Source organism: Alosa sapidissima, chromosome 19 (assembly GCF_018492685.1).
Source record: "Alosa sapidissima isolate fAloSap1 chromosome 19, fAloSap1.pri, whole genome shotgun sequence".
In the NCBI taxonomy this organism is placed as follows: Eukaryota; Metazoa; Chordata; class Actinopteri; order Clupeiformes; family Clupeidae; genus Alosa; species Alosa sapidissima.
Genome location: NC_055975.1, coordinates 22,316,111 through 22,328,610, shown reverse-complemented (window position 1 = coordinate 22,328,610; position 12,500 = coordinate 22,316,111). Strand labels below are relative to the sequence as shown.

The 12,500-nt window shown below is 45.4% G+C and overlaps 1 protein-coding gene across 5 annotated transcripts in view; it reads left to right on the top strand.

The window, feature by feature from the left end:
• daam1a (dishevelled associated activator of morphogenesis 1a) overlaps positions 1–12,500 on the top strand; it is a 69,577-nt gene that overhangs the window by 38,998 nt on the left and 18,079 nt on the right. For all 5 annotated transcript variants that reach the window (XM_042072417.1, XM_042072419.1, XM_042072420.1 and 2 more), the window contains exons 4-11: positions 4,245–4,316; positions 6,458–6,552; positions 7,910–8,048; positions 8,713–8,907; positions 9,193–9,303; positions 9,859–9,962; positions 10,310–10,376; positions 10,834–10,951. In XM_042072417.1, coding sequence (XP_041928351.1) covers positions 4,245–4,316; positions 6,458–6,552; positions 7,910–8,048; positions 8,713–8,907; positions 9,193–9,303; positions 9,859–9,962; positions 10,310–10,376; positions 10,834–10,951 — 901 coding nt within the window. The remainder of the gene's footprint in view (positions 1–4,244; positions 4,317–6,457; positions 6,553–7,909; positions 8,049–8,712; positions 8,908–9,192; positions 9,304–9,858; positions 9,963–10,309; positions 10,377–10,833; positions 10,952–12,500) is intronic.

The following is a 12,500-nucleotide window of genomic DNA, read 5'->3' as shown; positions in this document are numbered from 1 at the left end:
CAACACAGAGGGAGAAAAGCTTTCCCCCTGACTGCGTATGGGAGGAACAGAAGGCCTACAGAGGTGACATTAAGAGATGTCATTAGCATTGGATAAAGACATCCTGTTATTCTGGCCAGTGTGAAGTGCTTTGCTCACTTGCATTGCTAATGGAGAGGGTGAACAGCAGCTACTGTTCAAAGGCTCTGTAAGTTCACTGGGGGAGTTGCTTTCACCGAACAGAGACAAACTGATCTGAGTGAATGTATTGTTGTTTAGCAATAGCCTGTCTTTGTCTCCTACCGTAAAGACCTTAAAAATGGTCTTTATAATAAAGCAGTCCGATTTACCAACAGGCATTCTCATTCTCAGTCAGTCATTTCATTCTCATATTAGGTAATTCAAAAAGAGGAACTATTTCAGATGTTTAATCATACAGTAATGGCTCCATGTAATACCACCAACCTAACTTACAGTGATCTTTAGAACGTATGTGCTGCTAGTTTCCCACTGCCTTGCACAGTCTTGTTATGGAGGTCTGTCAGGGACTCCATGTTTTTGAGAGAGTCTGTGTCTCATCCCTTGCAAGTACGGTCGGTGACACTATGGAAAGAGGAGCCGTAGGAGGCAGAAAAGTGTTTTCAGTTTGGGGAAATTCTTCAGATGTTTGCCAGCTAGGTAATTCCCTCTTCTTGTTTCCGAGAACGGCTGAGTTTGTGGTTTGAAGCAGGTTCTGTCTCGAGGGCCCGGCCCACTGAGCATCTGCTAGCAATCGGATTGAACCGGCAGGTTTTCTGGAGGTGTTCTGCACGGCCAGAAGAGCCTCGAAGAGCTCAAGTACATGTGGAGGCGATTGGAGTCGACTCTCTCACCTGGGACGGGAGTGGAGTAAATCTCGGATATCTGTTTGAAATAAAAAAAACAGTTTATATACATCGTCTTCCATGCGTAGAACTATCCGATGCATACACAAAACACTCATTTCGTTTTTTTCGTCTCAAATTCAGCGTCATGCTTTCATTATAGTTGTACATTGCAGACATAGCACATCATAGACACAAGAACTTATAGACACACACACACACACACACACACACACACACACACACACTCACACACACACATTCGCACACTCACTCTGCAGCTTGGCCCAAATGAAGTCATTCTCAGTCACACACCATAAGCACAATACCTCAACCCAAAGCAGACCCGGCGCCAGGTACGGAGCCAGTGCAGCTTGCGGAGCTGAGCTGCAGCCTGTTTCAGCGCTGCCTTATTCCCCACGCGAGAGAGACTGAGCCCCCCCCCCCCCCCCCGGCTCTCAGACACTCTCAGCCCCGAGCCAGCGACACTCAGTCTCCGTGAAGCACTCGGCCAGGGTCTGGTTCTCATTCGCAGCCTCTCCAGTGCACTAGTTAGTGGTTAAGTGGGCTCTTTTCTTGGATCCCGCGGGTCTCTGCACCAGTGGGCCCGCCGCGCCGCGCCGGCTGTAAGCGCTGCACACCTGCAGTGTCTCCATAAAACCGTCCCCTTCGTAGTGATGGTCTGCAGGCCCAGCACTGTCTGTGTCTGTGTGTGTGTGTGTGTGTGTGTGTGTGTGTGTGTGTGTGTGTGTGTAAGCTCAAACGTGTTTATAATGAGGAGACTGCCTCCTCGCACCTCCTGTTTGCCTCTGGTGTTCTGTCTTTATTTTAACACTCTTAGCTTCCTGTACTCGTCAGACGTATTCTACCTGTGTTCTACCTCTCCTGCTCATGCAGATGAGATGACTGTGTGATTGAGTCTCGGCCTCTCTCTCCCACCCTCAGGTTAACTTCCACAGCCCTAAACTATCCGACTAAATTGCATAATTGGCTATAAAACTATAGGCACACTTGTTAAGATTGACAACAAGAATTCCTGGGAACGTAGAGCGTGGGGCTGTTTACAAGGTTCATGTAGCCCCCACACATTGGCGACCCCAGTCAACCCACCCCACCCCTCCAACCCCCCCCCCCCCCCCCCCCCAAAGCCCCCCTCCCACAGAGTTAGGGTCTGAGAACTTCCATAAATCACTGAGATTTGCAAATAGCCCTATACTCAATGGTATTGTTTTCCAGGCTTAAATTGTCTGTTATTTGGCTTTTTAAAAGGGTGGGTTTCTTTACAAACGTGAAGGATATTGGCACACATTAGACATTCTCTCAGACTCCCAGTGTTTTAGCAGAAACATTATTTTAAATAGATCCCAAGAGGTGCTAACAGTCTGCCAGCTCACGAGGAGAACAAACCAACAGGTGTGTGATAGAGAGAGAGAGAGAGAGAGAGAGAGAGAGAGAGAGAGAGGTGGGGGAGTGGTGAAAAGAAAAATATAGAGTCAATGGATATAGAGATGTGTGAGAGAACACAGACAGAGAGATGAAGTGAGGAGAGATAGAGAAGAAAAAGCAGAACTTGTAGCAAATGGAGCCGTGGCTAACGTAGCAACAGAGCAAACATAGCCGTGGCTAACTTAGCAACAGAGCAAACGTAGCCGTGGCTAACGTAGCAACAGAGCAAATGTAGCCGTGGCTAACTTAGCAACAGAGCAAACGTAGCCGTGGCTAACTTAGCAACAGAGCAAACGTAGCCGTGGCTAACGTAGCAACAGAGCAAACGTAGCCGTGGCTAACTTAGCAACAGAGCAAACGTAGCCGTGGCTAACGTAGCAACAGAGCAAACGTAGCCGTGGCTAACGTAGCAAGCGTAGTGAAAGGAGCCGTGGCTAATGTTGACGGGAGGGTAGGAGTTGAGAAAGACCTGAAAGGATGGAAAGCAGGTGACTTGGAGATGAAAAGTAGGAAAGTGGAAAGGTAGAGGAGGTGGTGAGGGGTCTTGAAAGCTGGAGACTTGAGGAGAGGTGGAGAAGAAAGACAGGGCCAAAGGGAAAAAAGGACAGAGAAGGCTTGTGGCAGCCTGGGATGTGTGTAGAAAAAGGAGAAACAGCAGTCAGAAAGCGAAAGAAAGTTGATGATGAATACAAGAGATGTGAAGAGGAAATACAAAAACTTATGGAGGCAGAAAGCTGGTGATGGTGGTGGTTGGGGGGGGGGGGGGGGGGGTAAAATGAAGACAGACTGGCTCTTCATCAGAAGACATAAAAAAGAAACTGAACAAAGACAGAAACAGAAGAAACTTAACATAGAGGGGAGAGTGAAAGTGAGAAAAAAGTTGAAAATAAGAGAGAGAAAGCTGGTGACATAGCAGAGGCTGTGTGTGGAGAGCAAAGCAGGGATACAGGCTGATGGAGGTGTGAGTGTGAAGTGCTGAAGGTCTCACTCACACACACACACCATGCACGCGCACACACGCACACACACACACACACACACACACACACACACACACACACACACACTCACACACACACACCCCACACACACACACACACACACACACACACACACACACACACACACACACACACACACCCCTGCACACACACACACACACACACACACTTCGACAGGCCTGGAGCCCACAGTGCACGGTGCAGTGCGGTGTAGCTGGAGGGGATTGTGGGAAAGCAGAGCTGTCCTGGTGGACGCTGGGGGTGGAGCTTTGGAGCTTTGGACCAGAACAGCAGATGGGTGGTGAGGAGGAGCCGACCCAGTCTGGGAATGGATTGAAAAATGAAAAGACTGGTGTGTGTGTGTGAGTGTGTGTGTGAAAGTGTGTGTGTGTGTGTGTGTTGCTGTATGCATGTGTGTGTGTGTGTGTGTGTGTGTGTGTGTGTGTGTGTGTGTGTGTGTGTGTGTGTGTGTAGCTGTATGCGTGTGTGTGTGTCAGTGTGCATGTCTGTGTGTGTGTGTGTGTGTGTGTGTGTGTGTGTGTGTGTGTGTGTGTGTGTGTGTGTGTGTGTGTGTGTGTGTGTAGCTGTATGCGTGTGTGTGTGTCAGTGTGCGTGTCTGTGTGTGTGTGCGTGTGTGTGTGTGTGTGTAGCTGTATGCGTGTGTGTGTGTCAGTGTGCGTGTCTGTGTGTGTGTGTGTGTGTGTGTGTGTAGCTGTATGCGTGTGTGTGTGTCAGTGTGCGTGTCTGTGTGTGTGTGCGTGTGTGTGTGTGTGTGTGTGTGAGCTGGCCAAGCCCAAGTGCAGCATAGTATATCATGCATGTGAGTACTGTATGTGTGTCTGAGAATGTGTGTGTGTGAATGTGTGTATGTTTTTCAGCCAGTGTATTTATGTGTGAGCTATGTGGATAGACTTGTCCATAATTCTTCCTCGTTCTCCCACGCTTGCCTGTCTAGGAAACGGAGGAGAATAAGGATGCGACCAGCTGGCCTGAATACTACATTGACCAGATCAACTCCATGGCAGCCGTAAGTACACATATATGGAGATGTACATGTGAGATTGTGATAAAGGCCATATATTCACACAAGCCCTTTCCCATGTCGCCCACCCAAACAATGCTGTAAAAACACTGAACTGCTGGTGTAACAAACTTTACTGAAAGGGGAGCGTTTAAAAACCAAGAGAAAACATGTGGATTCATATTCATGGAAATAAGTCCTCAGGAATTCAAGCTGGGATGGAATATAGGACGTTTGGGGGTCTATGTGCTTACACAGCCAGTGGACACAGTATATCGGACTATTCCTTTTAACACGACTGTTAGTATTGACTTTTATAGGGCCGCTAGTTTCTGTTGCTAACATGCGGTCATTCACTTTTATTCATGTGACTTAAGACGTGATTCAAAGCGAATGAGACAGTGAGCTGTAACAAGCCGTCCAAGGATATTCCACTTGGAATGGATTGCCACTTTAAACCCACCTTATTATGCTTCAGCAGTAACCCTGGCATTTTGGTAATATTAGTGTAAACTGTGGGAAATTAAGAGATTATCAGCCAGGTCATAGAAAGAAACACACTGTCTAAGTGCTGGATTAAACTATGTAGTGCTGCGTATAACAGGAATTCATTTAATTTTGTTGTTGAAATGAGTTTTGAAAGGCATTGCAGTTTTGGTATGTGCTTGGTGGATGGTTATCAAGACTGAAAAAAAAAGAGGTCTCTCAGTCCCTCGCAGAGAAACAGTCTATTTCTGAGGCAATATCCTCTCTCTCCGGCAACCAAGACGGAGCCAAGGAGTCATCTAGCCAGGGCTTTGCGCCGTAGCTGAGGGTTGGCTCGGAGACCGTGCATTTTTGATAAGTGTTCAGCAGGCCAAATCTACTGTGTAGAGTTTTTCCAGTGTAATACAGACAGACTGTTTATCTTATCACTGACAATCTAAACGAAATGAGGGAAATGTTGGTCATTAAGCTGTGAGACATGGATCTCGCTCCATGCTCTCTCTCCCCCACATCTCTCTCTCTCTCTCTCTCTCTCTCTCTCTCTCTCTCTCTCTGTCTGTCTCACCCTCTCTCTCTCTGCATTCTCTGGATGCTCTCCCAATCATAAACTAACATCCAGATTCCCATACTGAAACGAAAGAAGTGCTGAAGTGTTTTAGCCAAAAAGCAGAGGAGATCAGATGAGAATCCATAAACTTGCACACACTCGTTGAGACAGTCGCTGGGACACACACACAAACACAGACATTTAAACACGAACCCACACTCACACTCAGAAACTCACTAACACACACACCTAGACATACTGTATAAACACACACACACACACACACACACACACACACACACACACACACACACACACACACACACACACACACACACACAGACACACACAGCTGAGGAGTTTGTAGTCGTGTGATTTTCTCTGCTGCTTTACTGATTGCCTGGGTCATGGACACTGCCCCTGAGAGGTCCAGAAAAAGCCCAGCTTTCTGCTTAAAATAACAGGGAGCAAAGAGGCCAGTGTGTGTATGTAATGTCTGTCTGTGAGTGTGTGTGTGTGAGTGTGTGTGTGTGTGTGTGTGTGTGTGTGTGTGTGTGTGTGTGTGTGTGTGTGTGTGTGTGTGTGTGTTTGGCTGTCTGTGAGGAGGGCATTTTATAAGTTTGTGTTTTTGTGTGTATCTGAGTACACAAACATGGTATTTTGTGTATGTGTGTGCGTGCATTTTTGTATGTGTGTGTGTATGTGCGGGGGTGGGGGGTGTTGAGAGGCTCTCCCCCCCTCTGTCCACTGAACGGGACAAATGGTCTGAGAATCAAAGTTCAGCTTGTGGCTATAACTCTGCCTTTAACACAGACCCTCTCTCTCTCTCACACACACACACACCCACACACACACACACACACACACACACACACACTCACTCAGTCACTCCACATGAATTTCACACACCATTGCCTGAGATTCAGTAAGTGATGAGACGTTTATGTTTCAGCACATTAATTTCAGAGCCAATTTAACTGTCCCAGCTGTCATGAAGGCCTTCTCAGGTATGTCTGCGTGTGTGTGTGTGTGTGTGTGTGTGTGTGTGTGTGTGTGTAATGCTCTGTGAAGGCTTTGTACTGTAGTTCCCAATGGCTCTGTGTCCTCCCTGCAGAGGAAGACTCTCCTGGCTCTGGAGAAGGAGGACGAAGAAGAGAGGAACAAGACCATAGAGAGCCTGAAGACGGCTCTGCGCACACAGCCCATGAGGTAAAATAACACACTCCACACACACACACACACACACGCACACACACACACACACACACACACACACACAGGCGGCACACACAGCACACACTAACACACACAAGCTAACACACTCAAACACACAAACAGGAGGTGGTATTGATTGTGTGACCTAATTAAATGACTCATTATAACCTCATACATGCTGATGACCTAGTATTTGGTATTTCAGTGTGAGTGTGTGTGTGTGTGTGCGCATGTGTGTGTGTGTGTTTGTGCATGCGTGAGACACACAGTTTGGAGGGCTCATGGTGTGTTGATGGAAGCCAAGGCCATTTATCATCATTAGACTGAGCTAATAGCTGATTCATCTCCAGTCTTTGTACTGTACTGCTGAACTCGACCGCTTCTAACACACACAGCCCACACAGGCATCTACAGCTCACTTGGACACTCATAAAGAGCCACACCGCATAGGCCATTGAATAGCACAGCAAACTACAGTCAAATACAATCTAAGAAAACTACAAAGATGCTGGCACGTTCATGTTCTTTGGAGATTGGAGATGTTTGAGTTCACAACATATGTGTTTTTCACAGTTTTTTATTGAAAACTCTGCATTACTTATGCAGTGGTTCTTTGCAAAGGTAATCCATACTGTTACATGAGCACAAGAACAGCACTACACACAACACAGAATGCAGTGCTACACTATTAAGCAAAACACAATACACAGCACTGCACAACACAACAAAACACAACACACAACACGCTAGCATCTTCTAAAGCAATAAAGCTCTAATGGACATTAAGTGAACAACCTCTTGGTCACCTTTGACCTCTGACCCGTGCGACCCCAGAGGTGTTGCCATTAGGTCACCGATGAACTTTCCCCGCTTCTCGAGTGTATGTTTTCCCTGAGATAAATGGTGCCTGACCGTAACATGAAGATGTTTATGTTTCCACCAGCCCGTGTTTGCTCGGCATCAAAGCGGGACGTTTTTTTGCTGCTTTATTAAAGCTCGATGATGTTTGGACACATGCATGTAATTGATGTTCAACCTGTGTTTTTGTAGCGCTGCAAAAACGAACACAAGAACCCTGATTCATTTGTTTTTCATTAGGCCTCAAAGGACAGAGAATTTGTTTATCTATCTAACTTTAGAGGGATTTGTCTATTTCTGTCACAGGTATCTGGTTTTGTGGCTGTAATAATTTGCTTAGCACATTGTCGTTTTGTTTCAGAAATGGCTCATTCCTTTCCCAGATGAAACAAAACCGTAAATTAAGAACATTTTTTGCAAGGTTGTGGAGTGAGACCGTGTCCCATGGGTTGATATGTGGTCACGTGTGACATGCTTCCTTTCACCCCTGCAGGTTTGTGACGCGCTTCATAGACCTGGATGGCCTGACATGCATCCTCAACTTCCTCCGCACGATGGACTACGAGACGACAGAGTCTCAGATCCACACCTCCCTCATTGGCTGCATCAAAGCCCTCATGAACAACTCACAGGTACTGAACCCACCATACATGAACAACTCACAGGTACTGAACCCACCACACATGAACAAATCACAGGTACTGACATGACCAACTCATAGGTACTGAACCCACCACACATGACCAACTCACAGGTACTGACATGACCAACTCACAGGTACTGACATGAACAACTCACAGGTACTGAACCCACCACGCATGGCTGAAAGATCACTCTGGAATTGATCTGGTGAAACGTGTTGAATCTGCTGCCATATCCGTTGCAGAGTCAGTTCTCACTGAAATTCAAACTTCTTAACTTCTCATTCCCTGAGTTAACTGATCTTGTATTAGTAGGTGAAATAGCTGCACCTTGTTCGCTGTGGTATTTTATTTGAAAGAATCCACTAGTCATATTTAGATGTTCTTGGCCTTTCGAAGATAGTGGTCAACTACAGAACACTCCAGCTATGAGTACTATTTGTTCTTATTAATGATTTTACTATGATTACATATGACTATGGCAAATTGGTTTGCATCTCATTTCAACAGTTTTTTTTTTTTCAAGAGAAGATATTTTTTCAGTATTATGGGTGCTGTACATGCTGATCTCTAGAGCTAAATGTTCTGCATGATCACCTCTCTAGGGTGTGCTGACGTTCTCTCACACCAAATGTTCTGCCGTTCTCCCCTTCAGGGCCGCGCCCACGTTCTCTCCCACACCGAGAGCATCAACATCATCGCCCAGAGCCTGGCCACGGAGAACGTCAAGACCAAGGTGGCGGTGCTGGAGATCATGGGCGCCGTGTGCCTGGTGCCTGGCGGGCACAAGAAGATCCTGGAGGCCATGTTGCACTACCAGAAGTTCGCCAGCGAGAGGACGCGCTTTCAGGTGGGTACCCGTCTGTAGGTGACAGGGACGAGCAGGGTATTGCTGAACAGGGACGGGCAGGGTAGGACCTGAACGTAGTCGGGGTATTGGAGATGAGGCAGTGGACATACATACACGCCATTTCTAGGCCATGAAGGGTTTTTTTCATTAAAAATGCATGAAAAAATACATTTGAGAAGCTAAGCTGAGTTTTTAGGGGTTAATTTAGGGGGGAATGATCATATCTTTGTCAGGGTGAAGCGTCGTGTTCTGACGGATGTTGTTTCTCTGTTGGTGACCCTTTAGAGTCTCATGACTGACCTGGACAGGAGCACAGGTCGTTACCGGGATGAGGTGAACCTCAAGACCGCCATCATGTCCTTCATCAACGCCATCCTCAGCCAGGGAGCCGGAGAGGTGAGACACACCGCCATCATCTTCATCATGCTACCCCCTCATCATCCTCAAGTCCTGTCTCCGTTATACAGCATCTCCTCTCAGTGCTCTTAAAATGATAAAAAAAACACAACCAGTTGATTTCTCATTTGCTAGACCTACTGTACTGTACTGTACTGTACTGTACTGAGTTACTGGTAAAGCATGTAGAAAATCTCAATATATCCGCACACTAGCTCCCCTTTTACTTGTTTATTTAGAGTAACACCAGAAGTTACGTTTCGAGATTGTCTATGGCAATACTTTTTTATCCAGCACCTGTTTTTGGATGTGAGCTGCGCACGTTAGATTTTTTGGATTACTGGTAAAGCATGAAATGCTTGTTCTCTTTGATATTTCATGAAGGGACTGAAATAGTTATCGTTTTGAATAATTGCTTCCTTAGCCTGTGCTGACTGGTGCATTTTTTTTCTCTCCACTCCCCTTCCTGTCTTTCTTTTTTTTCTCTCTCTCTCTTGTTCTATCCATCTTCCTTTTTTTCTTTCTCTCTTCTGTATGTCTTGTCTCGCTGTGCAGTCGAGTCTGGAGTTCAGGATCCACTTGCGATATGAGTTCCTGATGCTGGGCATCCAACCAGTCATTGATAAACTGCGCACACACGAGAACTCCACTCTCGACCGGTTAGTTTTACACTCTCTCATGCTCAGGGTAGAGGCCAGCAATGAAGACATGAAGCTCAACACACTCAGATGGCCCTCTATGCCTCCTAAAACATGCCATGCCAAAAAGACTAATATCAGAATAGAGTAACTAAATGATCGGTTGTGAGTTTTTGCTTTTGAAAAATATCCCAGTTAATGGTTTTACAGTCCATGCTCTGCCATTATTATCAGTGGTGTATCACACACACACACACATATGTTAGTTCTCCTCAAAGGAATATGTGTATGCTATGCTTATTAATCAGTTGAAAGCATAAACATATACAAACATCTTTGGTTTATAACCTCGCTTTTGTGATCCTCAGGCATTTGGATTACTTTGAAATGCTGAGAAATGAAGATGAATTGAGTCTGGCAAAACGCTTCGACTCCGTAAGTGTTATTCTTTTCTCCTTCAGTGGATTTGTTTTTTTCTCCAGTTTGCTCTTATTAATCAAATAGGGTCTTACATGAACTTTTTGCCATATGCTAGAATGAGCGCATGAAAATAATGTAGCTGATCGCAGGAAATTACATAATACATTCTAATCCTAATGAAGTACTAGGAGTGATGCATCTTCCTTATTTGTACTGTCTCCTTACTTCAAGACCACTGACCTACTTTAAAACATTCAGCAGTAAACATGTGGCAGATCAAGGCAGTAGGTACATCACCGGTCTTGTTCAATGCAGGAATAGAAAGCTTTAATCGTTTTTGGTCACTGTGCCTTGTCTCTCTCTCTCTCTCTCTCTCTCTCTCTCTCTCTCTCTCTCTCTCTCTCTCTCTCTCTCTCTCTCTCCTCTCTCTCTCTCTCTCTCTCTCTCTCTCTCTTGCTGTGTCTGTCTGTAGGTGCACATAGACACGAAAAGCGCCACTCAGGTGTTTGAACTCATCCGTAAGAGGATAAACCACACAGAAGCGCACCCGCACTTCCTCTCCATTCTGCAGCACTGTCTGCACATGCCCTGTAAGTTGGTTCGGCAGACTATCACTGCATCTCGACAGACTATCACTGCATCCCGACAGACTATCACTGCATCTCGACAGACTATCACTGCATCTCGACAGACTATCACTGCATCTCGACAGACTATCACTGCATCCCGACAGACTATCACTGCATCCCGACAGACTATCACTGCATCACGACAGACTATCACTGCATCACGACAGACTATCACTGCATCACGACAGACTATCACTGCATCTCGACAGACTATCACTGCATCCCGACAGACTATCACTGCATCCCGACAGACTATCACTGCATCCCGACAGACTATCACTGCATCTCGACAGACTATCACTGCATCTCGACAGACTATCACTGCATCTCGACATTACAGTGATAATACTTGTTTTGTACGTTGTACGTATTACACAGGTAATATACAATGTCTGTCATACCATATATCATTGTATATTGCCTTTGTAAACAGGTGTGATTGTAGTATTTTTATCAGAATGCTATGAACACATAAGAATAAGGAGGGTGAGGTATGTCAGCAGATTCTAATGGCATATTGTTCTAGAGTGCTGCATCGTAGCACTTGTAACACAAAAGATGCCTTACTGACATATTTACAAGACTGTGTCGAATCCAATAGGACCCTCTGATTGCCAAAAAATTCCACAAGGTTTTATGAAAGAAATGAGGTCAATAGTTGACTTTGTTCACAAGTAAACGGCGATATATCACATCTGCAGCATTAGATGGGGGCCATTAAGCCTGTTATCACATTTGCAGAGTGTTGATTTTCCCACCAGTTCAAATGAAGGCTTAAGAGCACAGCGCAAACAAGCATGTGAGGTTCATATCCAGAGATAAATTAAGTTATATAGGGGGTAAAAAAAATGATTTCATTGATTTCTCATGTGCACTGTTTTCATTCTTTAGACAGAGCGAATCATTTGTGAAGGGTGTTCATGCCAGAGCTTTATAATGGCCGCCCCAAAACCCTTGTGTTATCAATTAGAGTTAAGTTACCATCAGGGAATTTGGAGCTCTAGATGATTCAGAGTTTGGTATGGAGTCAAATGTTGTACTGTAGGACAGCATCCTCAAAATAATTCATGGCGATGGAAAGTAACTGCTTTGGACTGGGCTGAAAATCGCCTTGAGTAGCATTCCGTTCTATTTATGACTGTGTTTGGACTTATACGAAGTAGCCATCCAAATGAAAGTCTTCTAATGGATTTACACTGCAAGCTTACCTCATTAAAATTTGGCTATTAGGAATAGCAAACCTCAGTGAGCACTGTGCCTGTGAGAAAGTAGGCTACTTCTACTAACATGGGAGACACTGATGTGTGTCTGTACATTGTCCAGACATTTTGATGTGTTGTATATGCAGTAGATACACATGGTCCTCTGTTCTCTGTTGATGGTCCTCCACTGTAGACCTTATTCGTCGCTCTCTCTGTTGTCCTGTACTGTTTCTAAGTTACGTGGATAATATGTGTTTTATTGTATAAACTCCCATACTCATTTTTATTGAATGGATCTTTTCTTTCTG